This window comes from Oncorhynchus gorbuscha, linkage group LG18 (genome assembly GCF_021184085.1).
Source record: "Oncorhynchus gorbuscha isolate QuinsamMale2020 ecotype Even-year linkage group LG18, OgorEven_v1.0, whole genome shotgun sequence".
Taxonomy (NCBI): Eukaryota; Metazoa; Chordata; class Actinopteri; order Salmoniformes; family Salmonidae; genus Oncorhynchus; species Oncorhynchus gorbuscha.
This window is the reverse complement of record NC_060190.1, coordinates 44,062,938-44,086,061: the sequence shown is the minus strand read 5'-3', so window position 1 is coordinate 44,086,061 and position 23,124 is coordinate 44,062,938. Positions and strand designations below refer to the sequence as shown.

At 43.5% G+C, this 23,124-nt stretch overlaps 1 protein-coding gene across 4 annotated transcripts in view; it reads right to left on the bottom strand.

Annotated features, from left to right (window-relative positions):
* Positions 1-23,124, bottom strand: part of LOC124003439 (low-density lipoprotein receptor-related protein 1-like) — a 182,549-nt gene that overhangs the window by 139,774 nt on the left and 19,651 nt on the right. For all 4 annotated transcript variants that reach the window (XM_046311699.1, XM_046311701.1, XM_046311700.1 and 1 more), the window contains exon 2: positions 8,698-8,820. In XM_046311699.1, coding sequence (XP_046167655.1) covers positions 8,698-8,820 — 123 coding nt within the window. The remainder of the gene's footprint in view (positions 1-8,697; positions 8,821-23,124) is intronic.

Below are 23,124 nucleotides of genomic sequence, written 5' to 3'. Positions count from 1 at the left end.
TGGGTCAGAAGTTCACATACACTAAGTTGACTGTGCCTTTAAACCGCTTGGAAAATTCCCAAAATTTATGTCATGGCTTTAGAAGCTTCTGATAGTCTAATTGACATCATTTGAGTCAATTGGAGGCGTGCCTGTGGATGTATTTCAAGGCCTACCTTCAAACTCCGTGCCACTTTGCATGACATCAGAAGAAAATCAAAGGAGATCAGCCTAGACCTCAGAAGAAAAATGGAGACCTCCTTGGGAGCAATTTCCAAACACCTGAAGGTTCATCTGTACAAACAATAGTACACAAGTATAAACACCATGGGACCATGCAGCTGTCATTACCACTCAGGAAGGAGACACGTTCTGTCTCCTAGAGATGAATGTACTTTGGTGCGAAAAGTTCAAATCAATCCCAGAACAACCTTGTCACCATGTGAAGATGCTGGAGGAAAAAGGTACAAAAGTATCTATATCCACAGTAAAACGAGTCCTATATTGACATAAAAGGTCGCTCAGCAAGGAAGAAGCCACTGCTCCAAACCCGCCATAAAGCCATACTACGGTTTGCAACTGCACATGGGGACAAAGATCGTACTTTTTGGAGAAATGTCCTCTGGTCTGATTAAACAAAAATAAAACTGTTTGGCCACAATGACAATCGTTATGTTTGGGGGAAAAGGGGAGAATTGCAAGCCGGAGAACACCATCCCAACCGTGAAGCACGGGGGTGGCAGCATCATGATGTGGGGGTGCTTTGCTGCAGGAGGGACTGGTGCACTTCACAAAATAGATTGCATCATGAGGCAGGACAATTATGTGGATATATTGAAGCAACATCAAGACATCAGTCAGGAAGTTAAAACTTGGTCGCAAATGGGTCTTCCAAATGGACAATGACCCCAAGCATACTTCCAAAGTTGTGGCAAAATGGCTTAAGGACAACAAAGTCAAGGTTTTGGAGTGGCCATCACAAAGCCCAGATCTCAATCCCATAGAAAATGTGTGGCAGGAACTGAAAAAGCATGTGCAAGCAAGGATGCCTACAAACCTGACTCAGTTACACCAGCTCTGTCAGGAGAAATGGGCCAAAATTCACCCAACTTATTGTGGGAAGCTTGTGGAAGGCTACCCGAAACATTTAACCCAAGTTAAACAATTTAAAGGCAATGCTACCAAATACTAATTGAGTCTATGTAAACTTCTGACCCACTGGGAATGTGATGAAATAAATAAAAGCATTCTACAACTGAGATTTTACATTCTTAAAAAAAAGTGGTCATCCTAACTGATCTACGACAGTGAATTTTGACTAGGTTTAAAAGTCAGGAATTGTGAAAAATAGTTTAAATGCATTTGGCTAAGGTGTATGTAAACTTCCGACTTAAACTGTGCACACACACGGTCAAAAGTTTGGGGTCACATAGAAATGTATTTTCTTTCAAAAAACAATGCTGGAAATGGCATATCTACATAGGCATACAGAGGCCCATTATCAACAACCATCACTCCTGTGTTGCAATGGCACGTTGTGTTAGCTAAGCCAAGTTTATCATTTTAAAAAGGCTTATTGATTATCAGAAAAACCTTTTTGCAATTATGTTAGCACAGCTGAAAACAGTTGTTCTAATTAAAGAAACAATTAAACTGGCCTTCTTTAGACTAGTTGAGTATCTCCTCCCTCATGTGGTACCCTTCCTGCAGGCTCATCCTGACATGACCCTCCAGCATGACAATGCCACCAGCCATACTGCTCATTCTGTGCGTGATTTCCTGCAAGACAGGAGTGTCAGTGTTCTGCCATGGCCAGCGAAGAGCCCGGATCTCATTCCCATTGAGCACGTCTGGGACCTGTTGGATCGGAGGGTGAAGGCTAGGGCCATTCCTTCCAGAAATGTCAGGGAACTTGCAGGTGCCTTGGTGGAAGAGTGGAGTAACATCTCACAGCAAGAACTGGCAAATCTGGTGCAGTCCATGAGGAGATGCACTGCAGTACTTAATGCAGCTGGTGGCCACGCCAGATACGGACTTACGTTTGATTTCAGGGAATACATTATTCCATTTGTTAGTCACATGTCTGTGGAACTTGTTCAGTTTATGTCTCAGTTGTTGAATCTTATGTTCATACAAATATTTACACATGTTAAGTTTGCTGAAAATAAACGCAGTTAACAGTGAGAGGACGTTTCTTTTTTTGCTGAGTCTACATATACAGTACACGGTCCGTCATCAGTACCCACACAGGCAAGCTGTCCCTGCTGTTGGTCTAATGTCTTAATAGGTTGTGACTTCTTGTGTTGTCTTCCATAATGTTACCTCAGAACTACTGTAGGACTTCAATTTCATTTTGAAGAAAAAGTCACAGAAAATGTGCAATGCAAATGAACACATACAGTGCAAGAGAGAGGAGAGAGGGGAGAGCAAGAATGTGAGATGGGTTACGCAAAAGAGAAACACATAGGGTAAACTCGTAGTGACCTCACACCTGTAACAGACTCGTGGGAACAGCGCTCTGTAAGATCGCCAGCTCCAGGAGACAGAGGGAGGGTTCAGCAGACAAACATCTACTAGCTCAACCACAAACAAATAAAAGTGATCAAGCAAGTATACTGACCAAAACAAATGAATAAATCAAATCCTACATAATCCACCCCCTTAGCTGAACTACAAAGTAAACAACCCATCTACAAGCAGACCCGTGAGAACCGTCAGATAAACACTCCTTTTTTTTAAACTCAATGAATCTGGTCCTGACACGTAATTCCTTTTAGTCTGTTACACAAGTAGACAAGGAAAAGCAACAGCTAAATTACATCAAAACACATTAATACAGCTGCTTCATGTCCAGACTTGGTCAGATGCTTGTTATTGGAAAAGGAGTTCTATCGCCTTAGCAGCTAATTGTAGCTTTAGGAGGGAACCGTCTGTTAAACAGAACCTTAAAGGCCTGCAGCGGCAGGGGGACGTCACTACAGTGTTACGCACTTCCTGCGGTTCCAGCCGGTCGCAGTCAGAGCAGCGTTATGGGGACACAATTAAAAACAGACAGGCAGACTGAGGAGACAACATGCCCCAAGACAACTGACCTGACTGAGCCAGCTTAAGATAGCCTACCATTCAGAATAGTGTGCGTAAATTCTACAGTGTAGTTGATTCATCTGATCCTAAATCAAAGCAGAAAACAAAACAATTGTATGCAACTGCATTACGCAGTACGTTCTAATCCATGTTAATACAAGTTATAGGCCTATAAGACTTATTCCCGGCAGGCAGCATCTCACTCTGCTTGGCTGTTCTGTTCTGACCAGGCAAGACTGGACACAAAGATGAACATTGTAGGGGTGCGCTGTGCTCTGCTTGTAGGAGGGCTGACCAGCTGCATGACCACAGTGGTTGACTTCACTTCAATGGCCACCACACATATCAATAAAAGACAAAGGGAATCATTCAGCCTGCATAGATAAATAAATGCCACTCATGCATCCACCCTGATCCTTCACTCAATAGCATCAGCAATAGCACACACAAATGTTTGAAGTGATGCGAGGAGATATTACCGAAGTTGGGGTTGCTCGGAATTTGTCTATTACACAAATATCTTCTTGGCCTCTTGTTGTGGTAATAAAGCACAAACTTAGTTCTGTATTCTCACTTCTACTTTTGTCTGTGCTGCTACCAACACAAATACAGTATTATCCAGCGCCTGGCCTTTTCTCCTGTCCTTCTGACCCATTTCATTTGTTTTTCTCCCTCATGTCGTGGAGAGCGAGGGCCCCACTAGGAGTGGAGTCGTATAACTGTTGTTTTTGTCAGGGAGGGAGAGAGGGGAGTGAGAGAGAGAAGGGGAATGTAGTTACTGTTGTTTCTGTCCCAGATAGACAGGGGTGTAGGCTGAGGCCCTGCAAATGAAGAAAGAAAAAAAAACAGCTTGTGAAAAACAGCAGGTTTCTCCATTGGTCTGGGCCAGCCTGTGATGACTTCCAGACACTGATGGGCGCTCCCTCCTCCGCTCAGTTCCCCTCCCGTCCTCGTCTAGACTGCCTCCACGGCAATCTCCCCTTTCCTCTCAGTCACTCCCTCTCTCCCTGGTTCTATATTTCTCTTCTCCCCTCTCCCTTGTTCTTTCGATTGCTCCTTTCCCTTTCTTCTAGCCTTGGTTTCTCCTTCCTTCCAGACTGAGCGCTGAGCTGAGCGTTTCTCTCCGAGGGAGAAGCTGACCAAATAGACAGGGCTTCTTTGATCCCCCCCCCCCCACACCCTCTGGGACACTCTTTCCAACAGCATCTGATCTCCAATAAAGGCATTGAGTCAGGGGGAAAAAATGACAGCCATCGTATTTCTATGTTCCACCCTGTTTGGTTTTGTCTTATGACCAGTGTTGCGGTGGTTACAATAATAATAAAACTCATAACTTGCTATAACAAATTACTTTACTTATTTTCCCTGTTAACAACATCATTGTTACATAGGCTTATACACCAACACAAGTAGCCTAATAAGGACAACATTTCCTCAACTACCTATCCAGCTACCAGCTTGTTCAGCTCTCCCTGGGTTACAGCCTGTTCTCCTGAATGATTCAAATCAAGCCTGGGATGAGGTATGCCTACAGTCGTCTTCAGAAGCAGTGGTCAGGTCTCGGGGGTGTTTTGCTATGAGTTTTGTGCCGGTGTGTTGCCTTTGTAGGTGATTCAAGAGAATGGAAGTCGTGTTTCTAGCAGTGGAGAGGGGTTTCTCGCCTGGGTACAGTTTACATTTTACAGTTATATTCTTGTCATTTTGTCCTACCAAATCTAAGTAATGGGAGCACATCTACACTGAGAAAGTTGACGTTTTAGAAGCTGCTGCCATTTTCCATCTCCCTCACTAATGCAGTTCGTAGTAGTGTGTAACCAGAACATGGGGTTCGGGGGGAATTTTTTTAATATTGCACCAACAGAGGAAATCACAAATATTTATTTGGATCAATAACTATTATAGGAAGGGAATGATAGCAAAAGTAACAACCTGTGTCTTTAATCAGTAACTAATACTATTACTTAAATTGAAAACAGTAACTATGTTATAACACTCGCTACTGCAAAAAATTATATTACTGTAACGCGTTACCCCCAACCCTGCTTATGACTGCCCCCTCTGTGGCGAGGGGTGTAAAAGGAAACCGTTTCTTTCAAAGCAAAGATAAACTTTGTAAATCAGGTAATTGGGTATGACTGAGTTGCGTGAAGGCAGACATGAATGAACGGCCAACGCTCCCTCTAATGGCTGAAGCATCCCATTGTTTTCCCCAGCCAGACCCACTGTGTTGAGTCTGATTATGTGTTAATGTAAGCCTGGTTATAGAACCACACCCTCCTCTCACAGAGCATTCAGAAAAGTATTCAAACCCCTTGACTTTTTCCACTTTGTTACGTTACAGCCTTATTCTAAAATAGATTAAATAGTTGTTTTTCCTCAAATCAACACACAATTATACCCAATGACAAAGCAAAAACAGATTTAGACCTTTGTGTATAAAAAATAAAAAATTAATTACATAAGTATTCAGACCGTTTACTCAGTACTTTGTCAAATCACCTTTGGCAGCCTCGAGTCTTCTTGGGTATGAAGCTACAAGCTTGGCACACCTGTATTTGGGGACTTTCTCCCATTCTTCTCTGCAGATCATCTCAAGCTCCGTCAGGTTGGACGGGGAGCATCGCTGCACAGCTCTTTTCAGGTCTCTCCAGAGATGTTAGATCAGGTTCAAGTCCAGGCACTGGCTGGTCCACTCAAGGACACTCATTGACTCGCCCTGAAGCCGTCTTTGCTGTGTGCTTAGGGTCGTTGTACTGTTGAACCTTCAACCCAGTCTACGGTCCCGAGTGCTCTGGAGCAGGTTTTCTTCAAGGATCTCTGTACTTTGCTCCGGTCATCTTTCCCTTGATCCTGACTAGTCTCCCAGTCCCTGCCTCTGAAAAACATCCTTACAGCATGATGCTGCCACCACCATGCTTCACCGTAGGGATGGTGTCAGGTTTCCTCCAGACGTGACGCTTCGCATTCAGGCAAAAGAGTTCAATCTTGGTTTCATCAGTCCAGAAAATCTTGTTGTTTCTCATGGTCAGAGTGCCTTTTGGCAAACTTCAAGTAGGCTGTCATGTGCCTTTTGCTGAGAGGTGGCTGCCATCTGGCCACTCTACCATAAAAGCCTGATTTGGTGGAGTGCTGCAGAGAGGGTTGTCCTTCTGAAAGGTTCTCCGATCTCCACAGAGGAACTCTGGAGCTCTGTCAGAGTTACCATTGGGTTCTTGGTCACCTCCCGGACTAAGGCCTTTCTCCACCAACTGCTCAGTTTGGCTGGCCGGCCAGCCAACTCGAGGAAGAGTCTTGGTGGTTCCAAACTTCTTCCATTTAAGAATGATGGAGGCCACTGTGTGCTTGGGGACCTTCTATGCTGCAGAAATGTTTTGGTACCCTTCCACAGATCGGTGCCTCGACACACACAATACTGTCTCGGAGCTCTACGGAAATTCCTTTAACCTCACGGCTTGGTTTTTACACTGACATGCACTGTCAACTGTGGGACCTTATATAGACAGGTTTGTGCCTTTCCAAATCAATTGAATTTACAACAGGTGGACTCTTATCAAGTTCTGGAAAACATCAAGGATCAATGGAAACAGGATTCACCAGAGCTAATCTTTTGGGTCTTATAGCAAAGGGTCGGAATACTTATGTAAATAATATGTTTAACATTTGCAAAAAATTCTAAAACAGTTTTTGCTTTGTCATTATGGGGTTTTGTATGTAGATGAGGGGAATTTAAAAAATATATATATTATAGAACAAGGCTAACTTAACAAAATGTAGAAAAAGGGGTCTGAATACTTTCCGAATGTACAGTAAGTAACCGGACTGCAGTATAAATAGGGTTTCATACTACAGCACTGGACCTGTAGGAAGCACTTAAATTGAGTCCTTATCCGTCATCGCTGGCAAATCGGCCCTAATTGCCATCAGTTTATCTAAATCACATAAGTCATCCTCCCTCCATGCCAAGGAAGCCTTCTCCTCTGCTGAGAAGACTTACCCTCTTCTTTCTTCTATCAGGGGAACATAACCATCATTAGGGTAGTTAACGTTGGAGACTTGACTCCAGCCATATTTATGGTGAACAAATGCAATCAAATTAAGCATACATCATAAAATAGAGGTACCGCAATCACTTTTCTAATTATATGGGTGATAAGGGAGAATGATACAGTCAAGGAACTGTAAAAGTGAAACACCTACATTTAGCTAAACATCTTAAAGCAGCAGTTAAAGTTTAGATCTATATTTTTAGGGTTTGGGGTATGTGTTTATGTGCAGAAAGAAGTTGAGCATCGCACCCATGCACACAGGCACAAATACAATGAGCTCCAATTATTGTGTTGTTTTGGCTCTGTACTCCAGCACTTTGGATTTGAAATGACATGACTGTCAGCTTTAATTTGAGGGTATTGTCATACATACCAGATGTACCGTTTAGAAATTACAGCACTTTTTGTACATCGTCCCCCCATTTTAGGAGACTAAAAGTATTGGGAGAAATTCACTTCATGTGTATTAAAAGTAGTCAAAAGTTGAGTATTTGGTCCCATATTCCTAGCAAGCAATGATTACATCAAGCTTGTGACTCTACAAACTTGGATGCATTTACTGTTTGTTTTGGTTTGCGTTTCAGATGATTTGGTGCCCAATAGAAATGAAGAGTAAAAAATGTAGTGAGTCATGTTGGAGTCACATATTGTAAATAAGAATACATTTCTAAACACTTCTACATTAATGTGGATCCTACCATGACTATGGGATAGTCAGGAATTAATCGTGAATAATGATGAGTGAGAAAGCACAAATATCAAACCCCCAAGACATACTAACCTATTTATGTGTACGTGACAATTAAACTCTTTTTTTTTAACAGCTGGTGAATGTGTAGGACATAAGGAGAATAACTGGTCCATTAAACTCTGGGTGCACTGGACAGTCTGTAGACTCAATGTGACAGAAAGTGCATTCTGTTAGACATGACTCATGCCACAGCTAGGCTAACTAGACTCAATATGAAACACAGTGACAACCATGATGTACTGCATTGCCAAACCATAGGACGGCTGTAGGGGGACATTGTGACCCATTTAAAATGGATGATCCACTCAAACGGAACACCAACAAAGCATGACCTTTGGTACTCAATCCAACCAAAGTAAAGGACTTGAGAATAACTAGCTACAGATGCAGAGGGAATAAACTAAATGGACATCATTTCCTACATTAAAATGTCGGTCCCTCACAGTAGCCTACTTCTTAGCATTGTGTCGCTAATTTCCTTCATAGCCACAGAATTTGATTTTTTTATTTTACCTTTATTTAACCAGGCAAGTCAGTTAAGAACAAGTTCTTATTTTCAATAACGGCCCAGTGGGTTAACTGCCTGTTCAGGGGCAGAACGACAGAACGACAGATTTGTACCTTGTCGGCTCGGGGGTTTGAACTTGCAACCTTCCGGTTACTAGTCCAACGCTCTAACCACTAGGCTAACCACTAGGCTAACCACTAGGCTAACCACTAGGCTAACCACTAGGCTAACCACTAGGCTAACCACTAGGCTAACCACTAGGCTAACCACTAGGCTACCCTGCCAGGGAAAATGGACACAGACGAACAGCACGCGAGAGACAGACTTACAGACATCCAGCGATTCATCCGAGCCGTCTGGGCAGTCCTTCTCCCCATCGCAGCGCCAACCCTTGGAGATGCACGTCACCTGGTCCTTACAAACAAACTGCTTCGGACTGCACGTCTTTGGGGCTGAAACAGACAAGACATTAACTGTAAAATGATGTAGCAGATAACTCTGTAGCGGCACACACTAAATACAACATTGAGTAGAAAGTTTGTTGCATAATTGTGTACTGCATAACCTTGAAAATATGTTCCAATGTTGGAAGGGGGCTCCAAGTGAAAAAGTTTGGGAACCCCTGCTTTAGTGAAAGGGGCCAAGAGTGGACACACACTCTGGTCTTGTAGGTATTTGCATCGGCTTGCCCCCAAATATCCAGGTCAGTGTTCCCAGGCCAACAGCAGTGATGCAACACATCTAGACTATCAAAGGACATCTTGTTCTGAAAGCACCCCCCTCCCTCAAGCCCCCTAACCCCACCACCCAAAAAAATAGGAAACTGTCCTCTATCCAGAGCCAAAAGGGGGAAAGTACTCAAAGCTGTACCACCTTAAATCCTCTCCTGTGCACAGGCACATATAACACACACGCTAATCAGCATAGTTATGTAGTTTAGGAGGGCTGAGGGAGTGATGGTTTAACATGCAGTTAGCCAGGCAGGCATATGGGAGCTAGTGAAGGAAAAATGAGGAATGCTGACCTAAAAATCCAGTCAGAAAAAAAGTGAAGACTTTTTTTATTATAAAAACAAAATAACTGAATACCTCCTCGGAGACCTTGAATACTTTTGTTAAATTCTAAAACTAACAGCCTGGAACTTTCCAGACTTGGAATCGGTAGTTATGGAGAAACATGCAAGAGTCGCCCCGAGTCGTAAAACCGCACTTCAAAGAGATATTACAATTAGTTTCTAAACTGAAATAGGGTGCATTGGTTCATGGATCAATTAATTCACTGGCCAGTTAGTGATGTTTTCCAGACATTAGGAAAGCAGACATTTTCTCAAACTAGAATGCAGGCACATTCTACCAATGTGTTTAGCCTTTACTGAACAAGTCAGGGGATTATTATGATTGTGACACAGCATGTCAAGGGAGGCACTACAACCGGCCTACTTAGTTCAACAAAAATCAAGGTAGGTTAGCAGAATCGAATATCTTCCTTTTACTACACTGAACAAAAAAAATATATAAAATCATGGCCTCCAGAGTGGTGCAGCGGCCTAAGGCACTGCATCGCAGTGCTACTTGGCTCATCGTGCTCTAGTGACTTCTGGTGGCGGGTGGAGCTCGGTCGTCAGTTGAACAGGGTTTCTTCCGAAGAATTGGTGCGGCTGGCTTCCAGGTTAAGCGGGCGGGTGTAAAGAAACGCGGTTTGGCGGGTCATGTTTTGGAGAATGCACGACTCGACCGTCACCTCCAGAGCCCGTTGAGAAGTTGCAGCAATGAGACAAGATTGGAATTGGGGAGAAAATGTCAACCAGAGCTGCAGTCAGAGAATTGAATGTTCATTTCTTTAACATAAGCCGCCTCCAACGTCGTTTTAGAGGATTTGGCAGTACGGCCACCCGGCCTCACAACCGCAGACCACATTTATGGCGATGTGTAGGCGAGCGTTTTGCGGATGTCAACTTTGTGAACAGATTGCCCCATGGTGGCGGTGGGTTTATGATATGAGCAGTCATAAACTAATTACAACGAATACGATTGCATGTTGTCAATGAACATTTGAAAATGTCCTTTATTGAACTGTAAATCAGGAAAATTGTATAAATTGTAGCATGTTGTATTTATATTTTTGTTCAGTACATTTCTAAATGTCCACAGTTGGCCTACAGCAGCCATACTCCCCTATAACATCAGTGATGTGTCAGTGTACAAGATGAGAGGCTTTGGGCAAACGTGTGAGAGCCAGGCTTTTTGACAGACAGTGGAACAAGTTATTATTAGAGAGACAATTTGAGTATGTGAATGAGGAAATGGAATGTCATCGTCTTTGAAGTTGAAGAGGCACTCATCAGAAGAGTGACCACAGAAAAGAGGGAGGGTCTCTGGCTGGGTGGCTAAAAGGTACGTGGGGATATATGGGGTGTGATAACGAGTCTCTCCCGTCGGTTACATCTCCACAAGGCTGTCTGCCGGTGAAGTATCAGCACCTTCCCTCCTCTCGAACAGTGCTCTTTAGTGTTTTTCTTAAAACAGAAAAGTCTTGTTACTTGGAGAAATGCACACAAAAAAGCCCCCTAGATTCCAGAACATTCTTTCCATCTAAGGTGCCGCCAAATAGTCTTTGAGATGACCACTGACTGAAACATTCAGTTTGTTTGTTTGTTTTTCATCAAATAAAAATAAAAAATGGGGCCATGTTGGGTTATTTTAGGGCATTCCACTGGCAGCTGCTGGGGTGAAGGGGGTCTTTATATGGCTCTCTGGCACCGGCGTGTACACACACACACACACAAAGTCTGACTCCGAAATGCAGATCTTCTCTGCTCATCCTCGTCTTCCTGACAGTGCTACCTGCACCTCAGCCCGACTAACTACATACATTCTCTTGCCAAGAAGTCATGAGTCATCCCTGAATTATTGATATAATGCAACCATGCTTGTGAAAAATGAGCTCTTATTTGTTGTATTGTTTGTTTATGAGGAGGCTACGGTAGATGCCACAGAGACAGGACAAGCCAGGCAGCTGAAACCTGAACGCTGCTTGCTGTGTGTGACGGGGCCTAAAGAGAGCAGCCGCCATGTTTGCAACAGCCATGTGTGTAATGGATCTCAGAAACAGTAATGGCTGTGGGATTAAACTAGTGTTCTGTTAACATAGCAGCAGCCGCTTCAGACACGACTCAACTAGCAGCTGACAGGAAGCTACCGGGGAGAGCAGGAAGTGGGTCAGGAGGTATAGCTACTGTAGCAGATGGGACTAATGGGACTGTTGTGACCAGAAGGGATGTTCTAGTGCGAGGAAGAGGCAATAAGTAAAGAGAATGGTGACAACAATGACAGAGTGACACAAACAAGATTATCTTTCCTGGGCATTTCCTTTATCATATTAGAACTGTTAAGGAAAATCTGTATTTTCCATTCTGGGTGGCAATGCTGGCTAGAAACCTGCATTATTAAATAAATGATGCTATGGGCAAACTGGTGGATAGCAGCCGAGTGGCTAAAAGGAGAAAGGGGGGGGGGGGGGGGACACAAAGTGGAGAGAAATGACTGAACAGAACAGGGGAGAGGAGAATGATGAGTAGAGCATCAGGGCAAGCCATCAAAGTTATACTGCTGACCAGTAGGAGGAGGAGATAAAGGACTGAGGCTCAGGCCCCATCCCAGATCAGGCCAGCTCGGGACAGGGGAAAAGCAGAGGGAGTTGAGGCAGGAAGAGGTAGTTGAGATGGGTCGGGACAGGGGAATGTCACACCTGCTATCAATGAGCTGCCCACCTCTCCATGTTGTTTACCCAACTGGATGTGTGTGAAAACGCTCCTTGTCACAACCATTTGGGCTAAATAACAACTCCCACTCAACCACCCCACCATCCCCCAGGAAGAGCTCAAGGCAAATACAACATTTTCTTGCCAAGCAACAGGACCTCCAACTGCAGACAAACACATATATAATAAAAAACTGGAGCTGCGCCAGGGAACCCACCAATTCAAGCAAAGATCAAGAAGGGTACAGCACTATAGACAGAAGTGTGCTGTACCACTACTTACACAGCCTATGAAATACTGGATGTCTGAAAGTAGGCTACAATCAACTACATAGAGAAGTTTACTGGTGAAAGAAATAGAAAAATGTAAATAACTTCACAGTAACACACTCAGCAGAAAAAGAAACGTCCTCTCACTGTCAACTGCGTTTGTCAGCAAACTTAACGTGTGTAAATATTTGTATGACCATAAGATTCAACAGACAAACTGAACCAGTTCCACAGGCATGTGTCTAACAGAAATGGAATAATGTGTCCCTAAACAAAGAGGGGGGGGTCAAAATCAAAAGTAACAGTCAGTATCTGGTGTGGCCACCAGCTGCATTAAGTACTGCAGTGCATCTCCTCATGGATTGCACCAGAACGTGCCAGTTCTTGCTGTGAGATGTTACCCCACTCTTCCACCTAGGCACCTGCAAGTTCCTGGACATTCATTTCTGTGGGGAATGATTTTAGCCCTCACCCTCCAATCCAACAGGTCCCAGACGTGCTCAATGGGATTGAGATCCAAGCTCTTCGCTGGCCATGGCAGAACACTGACATGCTTGTCTTGCAGAAAATCACGCACAGAACGAGCAGTACGGCTGGTGGCAGTGTCATGTCAGGATGAGCCTGCACTAAGGGTACCACATGAGGGCAGAGGATGTCTTCCCTGTAACACACAGCATTGAGATTGCCTGCAATCAAAACAAGCCCAGTCCTGTCTGACCAGCGACGGTGGGTTTGTGACAATGGGCAATGTTGTTGCCGGTGATGTCTGGTGAGAACCTGCCTTACAACAAGCCTCAGTCCAGCGTCGCACAGCCCATTGAGGACAGTCTGAGCACTGATGGAGGGATTGTGCGTTCCTTTTGTAAATCGGGCAGTTGTTGCCATCCTGTACCGGTCCTGCAGGTGTGACGTTCAGATGTAACAACTCCTGCACAGGATCGGTACACGTAGTGTGCCACTGCGAGGACAATCAGCTGTCCATCCTGTCTCACTGTAGCGCTGTCTTAGGCATCTCGCAGTATGGACATTGCAATTTATTGCCCTGGCCACATCTGCAGTCCTCATGCCTCCTTGCAGCATGCCTAAGGCAAGTTCACGCAGATGAGCAGGGACCCTGGGAATCTTTCTTTTAGTGTTTTTCCAGTCAGTAGAAAGGCCTCTTTAGTGTCCTAAGTTTTCATAACGGTGACCTTAATTGCCTACCATCTGTAAGCTGTTAGTGTCTTAACGACCGTTCCACATGTGCATGTTCATTAATTGTTTATGGGAAACAGTGTTTAGACCCTTTACGATGAAGATCTGTAAAGTTTTGGATTTTTACTAATTATCTTTGAAAGACAGGGTCCTGAAAAAGGGGCGTTTCTTTTTTTGCTGAGTTTATGTATGGAGGCCTAATAATAGTTATGGAAATGTTGCAGCTGTCAGAATCAATTGGAAACTAAATTTTGAATAGTTTAATTTAATAACAATAGGCCCTCTGATGAAAACGAAGTGAAAAACATTGCAGCACATATTCTGCTGTTCTATCGTGCATGTAACAATGTCCGAGGGGGAAGAAAATAAATAAATATTAAGCTTTAAGACGAGAGAAACATTTAGTTTAAAAAAAAAAAAAAAATTAAATCACAATTTATGAATACAGAATTCCCTCGTCTCATGTTTACTCTATCCATCTAGTCAAGGTTGTACTTCAGTCAGTAGTGACACTAAAATAACTGGAAAATATCAGTACCCTAAAGTACTACTTAAGTATTTGTTTTTACTGTACATATGACAACTTTTACTTCACCCCTAATGAAAATAAATTTACTATTTACTCCTTACATTTTACTTCTCACCCAAAAGTACTCGTTACATTTTGAATGCTTAGCAGGATAGGAAAATTGTCTAATTCAAGAGAACATCACTGGTCATCCCTACTGCCTCTGATCTGACAGACTCAAATGCAACACAAATGCTTAGTTTGTAAATTATGCCTGACTGTTGAAGTGTGCCCCTGGCTATCCGTAAATAAGAGAATTCTGCCGTCTGGGTTGCTTAATAAGGAATTTGAAATGATTTATATTTTAACTTTTGATACTTAAGTATATTTTAGCGATTACATTAAGTATATTTAAAACCAAATACTTTAACTCAAGTAGTATTTTACTGGGCAACTCACTTTTACTTTAGTAAATTCCTTTTAAAAAGGCATCTTTACATTTCACTCAAGTATGACAATTCTGTACTTTTCCCACCACTAATAGATATGAAAGGCAGACATAATATAGCCCAGTCACCAGACAGACATGGTTACTATACCCCAGGCAGTAACAGAGCCCCGCAACCACCACCCTTATTGACAACGTCACTGTGGGGTAGACACCTGCAGCCAGTCATACTCACTCTCAGACTACAGTAAGTCTCAACTCGTTAACCCTGGCCTATTATCACAGGAGACATTCTTCCCATGACCGTGCAGGTTGGACTGCTGTTGTCCCGTTTGTGTATTCTATGTAAACATGTGTGTGTGTGTGTGTGTGTGTGTGTGTGCACTCGCACAGGCTTGTACATGACTGCAGCTGGATTCCGTTAGAGTACATACACAATACTGTTTGGATAAACTTCCTGAGAGAAGACAGGCTGTATTATGGTCCAGACCTCCTAAGAGCTTAAGGGGAGATTCTCTCTCAGTTATGGCCCATTGTTATTGGGATTGGCTCTAAAGTATAGGTCTATGTACAGTGTGTATTGGGAATAAAGTATCTGGCATGGATACAAGACACCAGCAGGTATGTGACAGGAGGCTGAGAAGAAAGCCAGAGTGGCCATTAAATGGTTTCAATGACTTGACAGGAATAGGGTCCAGTAAGTAACAATTGCATGTACTAACTTTTTATTTTCACAGAGTAAAACACAATCCCAGACAGAGTAATTATAAGTCCTATCCTAAATATGTCTTGGTGTTATTTAACAAGTGATAAAACGGCATTACCTTTTGCAAATATTTAAAGGAGACAAAGGGGGGGGGGGCATAAACAAACTTGAGCTGTGTGTAATCCTTCTTCCCATCATGAACTCTCCTCTTGGCTAGTCTCACAGTTCCGGCCTCCTCCTCAAACACACAAATCTAAAACAGTTTCATATTCACACGAGAGAGGAAGAGCTTTAGCGCTCAGATACATCCTGCCAAATGGACTTGATGGTCATTCAAAACTGAACAGACAATAAGAGACCAAGAATGAAAACAGCTTCAGAAGGATAAGATTTCCCAAATCAACTGGACTACTACCCTTGACCTGGAAACACAGAGCTAAAAGACCCTGACATGATGGTTTCTCTCAACTATTTGCAGAATGTACTTGGAAGTCCATTAAAACAGAGGGAAAACAATGTGTTTGCCCCTATGGAGAGCAGGATTCTCTGGAGACAGCCCCATTGAATTGCAAACCTTGGGGATTTCACCGGCTGCAAGCCCAAGTGTGACCAATAATGGGAAAGCAAACAGCCGCAACGAAAGGCCGAGTCGGGCAGAGGGAGCGAGGTCAGGGAGTGAAGAGAAAAGGGGGGGGTGTTGAGGGGATGTGTCCCCTTGGAAGCTCTGGCATGTCTTTGGAAGTCCTCTCTCCTGACCTCCGGCCTGACCTGAAGATGTTACACTGTGGATCTAACTGCCAAAACAAGAACAGTGTTAACTCCATGTGGCTACAGTGGCCTCCTTCCAGCAGACTCTATGTTTAGTCATGGAAGAGCGCGAAGAGGAAAAAGGTTCCCAATTTGTCAAGTTGCAAAATAAGCCCTGGGGCACCAGCTGTGCATCTTAAAATATGGAGCTCGGAGTTTTGAAGGCCTGGAAAAATGCTAAACGTGCCCGTCCACAAGAGAACAGACAGAAGGAAAAACAGACATTTCAGACAGACTCAGGGCTGTGGTAAAATGTTCATGAAATGCAGGCAGTTTCTGATTGATCTTTTAAAAGGATGGGGTGACTTTCTTGAAAGCAGGACATTTTGGCTCTTTAATGAGCGGAGCCTGCTTGAAATCCGTGAATAAAGGCCTTCATTAACACCACATCAAAGAGGATAGGGCACTGGTGTGTGCGCGCGCGCGCAGGAATATTTGTTTTCCGTCTTTTTATAGTATGGTGTGTGTATGTATACGTGTGTCCATAAGTGTACACAGTATAGTGGGCTTCAAAATACACTTTCCAGGGACACTGACTCACCCAATGATGATGAAGCATAGGTCACTCACCGGTGATGGCTGATCATTCATGCCAATATCTCAAGATAAGCTACTTTGAAAAACAGTGCCGTTTGCTCAGAATCACTCAAAAAGTTGAGCATTTCTTTAAGATTAACCGACAGATTAGTCTTCTCTTTTCATCAGTAGGCATTTGCTTTCCAAAACAGGTCTACATTATCCCACAATTGTATTTTGACATTTGTGAATGGCAAACTGACAGCTGCAACCAACCATAAAAATATAATCCATAGATGACATTTATGTATGTTCAGAGAGGAGTAATATCACTTCAGGATTTTTTTATATAGCCTAATTTTGGCAACAACAAAAAAATACAATAGGGGGTGCTGCCCCAGCATCCCTACTTCCCGCAGCTGGACCCAGTACCTCTAAAACAGAAGTATTTTTTTATTTTTACCCTGTTTTTTCCCCCAATTGTGGTATCCAATTGTTTAGTAGTTACTATCTTGTATCATCGCTACAACTCCCGTACGGGCTCGGGAGAGACGAAGGTTGAAAGTCATGCGTCCTCCGATACACAACCCAAACAAGCTGCACTGCTTCTTAACACAGCGCGCATCCAACCCGGAATCCGGCCGCACCAATGTGTCGGAGGAAACACTGTGCACCTGGCAACCTTGGTTAGCGTGCATTGTGCCCAGCCCGCCACAGGAGCCGCTGGTGCGCGATGAGACAAGGATATCCCTACCGGCCAACCCCTCCCTAACCCGGACGACGTTAGGCCAATTGTGCGTCGCCCTACGGACCTCCCGGTCGCAGCCGGTTACGACGGAGCCTGGGTGTGAACCCAGAGTATCTGGTGGCACAGTTGGCACTGCAGTACAGCACCCTTAACCACTGCCACCTGGGAGGCCCAAAACAGAAGTCATTTTTGTTCAGTGTTATGCATTTTCAGTATCCCTACCCTAGACTGTTCAGTATTCCCTAAAAGCCCCCCTTTATAATTTAATGGCATCCATTTAGGAATTATCATCTGGAACTCATAATTGGAATTTAAGATAAGTATGTGCAATGTGACAAACTTAAAAATATATATTTAAAAAAAATAATAAATAAATTATTTAATAAATAAATAAAAATCGGTGATGGATTATAAGCCTTCTAAAAATTAAAACATGGGCTGGGGCACAACCTGAAAAACGGTTTGTGGAGGTGCGGACTAACGGCGATTAAACTATGTATAAACTCCCAGCAATTGAATGGGCATTTACCAATGTTTTGGCATCACTGTGCCTTCCTCAGGGTGTGGTTATAAGGATTATAAGCCATCAATACCAGGGGACATCTAGGTTTATGTGTCATTTCTCTTCATGAAGACTTTGTCCCATCCTTCTTCAGTTACTATATGGAAGACAAAGGTTCTGAGCCACCAACAAACGAGACGTTTTAAAAATCGGACCCAAAATGCTTTTATTCCCGAAGGGAAGCCTCCTCTTAGTCTGAAATTGTCAATTGAGGGCTGTTAAAAATGGGGGCCCTCTGAAAGAAAAGGCCTACATGAAATAATTCCCATCATTCTATGCTTTGTAAGCAGTGTCTGTGCAACACGAGTTCAATAATCTCTACAAACCTTAGGAAAGGAGTTTCTCATTGGCGAGTGAAAGATAAAGTTTCTATAAAATAATTGTTTGAAAATCAATTTTAAAAAAGATTCCATCCAAAGCTCTTCCAAGAGTAGCCAAGACCTTTTATTTGGCTTAAGTTGCTGGCTCTCTGACATGCAACGCTATGAGATATTGTGTCTTCTTACATTTGTATCCAGTCATAGCTGACAGACATTGAATAACTCAGGTCTTTGTCTCCTTACTCCCTGTTCACTCTCCTGAAACTATGACGGTCAGGTTGTTATCAATGAAACATCACAATAAAAGGTGCAGAGTTGCAAAGAAAAAGCCATCTCAGACTGGCCTATAAAAATAAAAAGATGGGCAAAAGAACAGACACTGGACAGAGGAACTCTGCCTAGAAGGCCAGCATCACTTTCTATTCTGGTTAGAACCAGTTTGCGCTGTTCTGTGAAGGGAGTAGTACACAGCTTTGTACGAGATCTTCAGTTTCTTGCCAATTTCCCGCATGGAATAGCCTTCATTTCTCAGAACAAGAATAGACTGACGAATTTCAGAAAAATTTGTTTCTGGCAATTTTGGGCCTGTAATCGAACCCACAAATGCTGATTCTCCAGATACTCAACTAGCCTAAAGGTTTTATTGCTTCCTTAAATCAGAACAAGAGTTTTCAGCTCTGCCAACATAATTACAAAAGGGTTTTCTAATGATCAATTAGCCTTGAAAAACAAATACACTTGGATTAGCTAACACAATGTGCCATTGGAACATAGGAGTGATGGTTGCTGATAGGTGTGTACAGAGGTCCATTATGTAGATATTCCATTTTTATTTTTTGCTGTTTCCAGCTACAATAGTAATTTACAACATTAACAATGCATGTCTGATCAATTTGATGCCATTTTAAAATGGACAAAGTGATTTTCTTTCAAAAACAAGGACATATCTAAGTGACCCTAAACTTTTGAACAGTAGTATATATCTGAAAATGTAGTTTGCTAGACTATTTGCATACTTGCAATCAAAATTGGCAGAATTCTCTCCATCTCCTTAGCCTTCATACTGTGCTTCCACCGGGCATTCCACTGATTTCAAAACTCTGTCCTAGGGAAATGGAGAGCATTAGCAACACGTTTGCAGTTTTGTGATATCTTTCAAAAAACCTGAGTTAGAAAAGGATTACCTACACATATTGAGTAGCTCATGTTAAGACAGAAGCGTGCTACATGGCAGACCAATCCAAACTCATCTCTCGGCTAGCAGGAAAGTTACTCTTTTTCTGTGGCTAAACCAACTTGGCTCGTAATTGAACAATTTTATTCATATTTAAATATGAAATACAAGTTTGAAGCACGAAAAGTCACGTCCCAGAAGGCATTTCTGCCAAAAAGTTAGTTTCCTGAAACGAGTCACATATTTTGAGTCCAACATTGTCATGTAGGGCCTCCCAAGTGGTGCAGTGCTCTATGGCACTGCAGTGCTAGCTGTGCCACTAGAGAATCTGGGTTTGCAGCTAGCCGCAACCGGGAGACCCACTGGGCAGCACACAATTGGCCAAGCGTCGTCCGGGTTAGGGAAGAGTTTGGCCAGCAGGGATGTCCTTGTCCCATCGCGCACTAGTGACTCCTGTGGTGGGCTGGGCGCAGTGCACGCTGACAGCCACCCGGTTCTTCCATCAGACGCATTGGTGCGGCTGGCTTCCGGGTTAAGTGGGCATTGTGTCATGAAGCAGTACGGCTTGTGTTTCGGAGGACGCACGGCTCTCGACCTTCGCCTCTCGAGACCGTACGGGAGTTGCAGCAATGAGACATTTGGATACCATGAAATTGGACCGCAAGAAAAAAATATATAATTAAAAAATAAAGATTGTCCTGGTAAAGCCATCTGACTACTGTCGGCAAAGCTGGCAAGCAAATAAAACAGTATTCAGACATGGCCAAATAGCTAAGCTAGATGTTAGCAAAATTAACGTGATCCGTCATTAGCTAGCCTGCCCATTTGACGTGGTCTATCAATCAATGTCTGTTTAAGTTGCTTTCCAGCAGCAACCGTGCTTAAAACAACATTAAAATCAATGTTGAAAGGTGTATAATATTAGCTAGCTACGGTATGTTGGTTGGGGGGGAGAATGCTTGACATGCAGAGTCCACAATGGATGGAAAATGTACCTAAACCACACCAACACTACATGGCCAAAAGTATGTAGACCCTACAAATTAGTGGATTGGGCTATCAGTCACCCCCATTGCTGACCGGTGTATAAAATAGAGCTCAGCCATGCAATCTCCATAGACAAATATTGGTAGTAGAATGGCCATCCTGAAGTGCTCAGTGACTTTCAACGTGGCACTGTCATAGAATGCCACCTTTCCAACAAGGCAGTTTGTAATTTTTTTCCCCTGCTAGAGCTGCCCCAGTCAACTGTAAGTGCTGTTATTCTGAGGTGAAAACATATAGGAGCAACAACGTCTCAGCCGCAAAGTGGTAGGCCGCACAAGCTCACAGAACGGGACCGCTGAAGCGTGTAAAAATAGTTTGATTGCAACACTCACTACCGAATTCCAAACTTCCTTCGGAAACAACTTCAGCACTAGAACAGTTCGCCGGGAGCTTCATGAAATGGGTGTCCATGGCCGAGCAGCCTCGCACAAGCCTAAGATCACCATACACAGTGCCACACGTCGGCCGTAGTGGTGTAAAACTTGCCGCCATTGGACTCTGGAGCAGTGGAAACGTGTTCTCTGGAGTGATGAATCACGCTTTCTCCATCTGGCAGTCAGACGGACAAATCTGGGTTTGACGGATGCCAGAAGAATGCTACCTGCCCTAATGCATAGTACCAACTGTAAAGTTTGGTGGTCTGAGGCGGTTTTTCCATGGTTCTGGCTAGGCACCTTAGTTCCAGTGAAGGGAAATCGTAACGCTATAGCATGCAATGACTTTCTATACGATTCTGTACTTCCAACTTTGAAAGCAGTTTGGGGAAGGCCCTTCCCTGTTTCAGCAGGACAATGCCCCCGTGCACAAAGAGAGGTCCATATAGAAATTCTCAAGATCCGTGTGGAATAACTTCACTGGCCTGCACAGAGCCCTGACCTCAACCCCATCAAACACCGTTGGGATGAATTGGAATGCTGACTGAGCCAGGCCTAAAATCGGCCAACATCAGTGCCGACCTCACTAATGCTTGTGGCTGAAGGGAAGCAAGTCCCCGCAGCAATGATCCAACATCTAGTAGAAAGCCTTCCCAGAAAAGTGGAGGCTGTTATAGCAGCAAAGAGAGGGACCAACTCCATATTAATACCCATGATTTTGGAATGAGATGTTCGACGAGCAAGTGTCCACATACTTGTCAGGTAAAGTACAGTTTTGCATCACTCAAATATCCAATTAAATGGTGGCTAATATTGAGCAATAGAGGTGTACTCCAGCTGTGTTTCGTGCTGTAATGCATGGGAGCGGGCTGTGAGCTTGCCTCCCAGGTGGGAATGGAATGTTAGGAAGATACAGTTGTATCATTGGGTACAACCTGACAATACTTCTTTCACAATCTCTAAGGCTGCAATTGACCTTGACACAAATTAAAATGTCATGCTGTTTTGTAATACAGCCCAAGTGCTGTCTCCTATGTCACTGATGGTACTATAGTGTACTGCCCTGGCCAAGAGTCCTGTCAAAATCTCAAAGGGTGAAGAAAAGAAAAAGGCCAGATTCATGGAAATTCTCAGGGCATTTGTTCACTGCAGAGGTGTTGAATGGGGGAAGTGATTGACATCACAATCTTGTTGACATCTCTAGAGACAAAAGGTGTTTCCAAAGGGAATGAGGGAAGATTAAGGTACAGCGGAGTTCCAAGAAAAGACAACAACCCCCCCACCCACCCACCAAACCTCTGCTCTGGATAGAGAAAGGTCATTCATCTGGGAAGTATATTGAGTGGTGGGGATGTGTGTGTGTGTGGGGGGGGTGAAGCCATGGAAGAAAGGGTGATGCCATGGAAGAAAGGGTGAATGTCTTGTTGCGTAACATCAAGAGACGCCAACTGCACTGGGTGAAAGGAGAGAGTTCAGCATCCACTCCCTAGTCCTGTCTCTCTGCTCCAACGCCCTCACAAAGCACATGCTTTTGTCCACGGTGACATGGTGCTCCATTTATACAGCTGGCTGCTATTTACCTCAACCAGCCAGGTTAGGCATTGTAGCTCAGGGCTTATACTGTAGTATGCCACTGCCACCCGCTGTGGTGGACTGGAGTGAAGCGGGCCTGGGGCTCAGGATATGTGGGACATTCACTTTATTGAATTCAATTGCATACACATGGCACCACTTACAGGGCTGGGCAATCTGAACAAGACAATATCGTCCCATAATGGATACAACGATCACAATAATGGTATAAAGCATATGAGCGCGCCTAGGGGCCGATTCAGACATAGGAAAGGCACACATTTCCTACACACTTCTCAGTAGTTGGTATTAAGACTTACCTTATGCAGGTGTGTAAGGGGCTTTGCAGGCATGCTTCCCTTGTGCAGGCTGAAAACATTTACTTCAACTGCTAAAAACCCTCCCACTTACTGGCCAACAGATTCTCGTAGAGTTTTCATTCAATAGGGTTTATAATACATTGCTCTTAAAAGTAGCATAAACATAACCACATGTAACATTGATTTGCATTAGTACATTAGTACAAAAGTCCCAAAGTTACAGCTCACTTTTCTATTTTTGAATTATTACATAAAACCGAGCAGAATGTTTTTCTGGGGTGTGATGTAATAAGGAGGACCCGGCAAGCCATCCAATAATGTAAACTCCAACAGAAATCAATTAAATTTAAATAAAATAACTTGCACTCTTTTCAATTGCATTTTCAGACCATTTACAAGCAAATACTTTACGAATGTATTGTTACAAATCA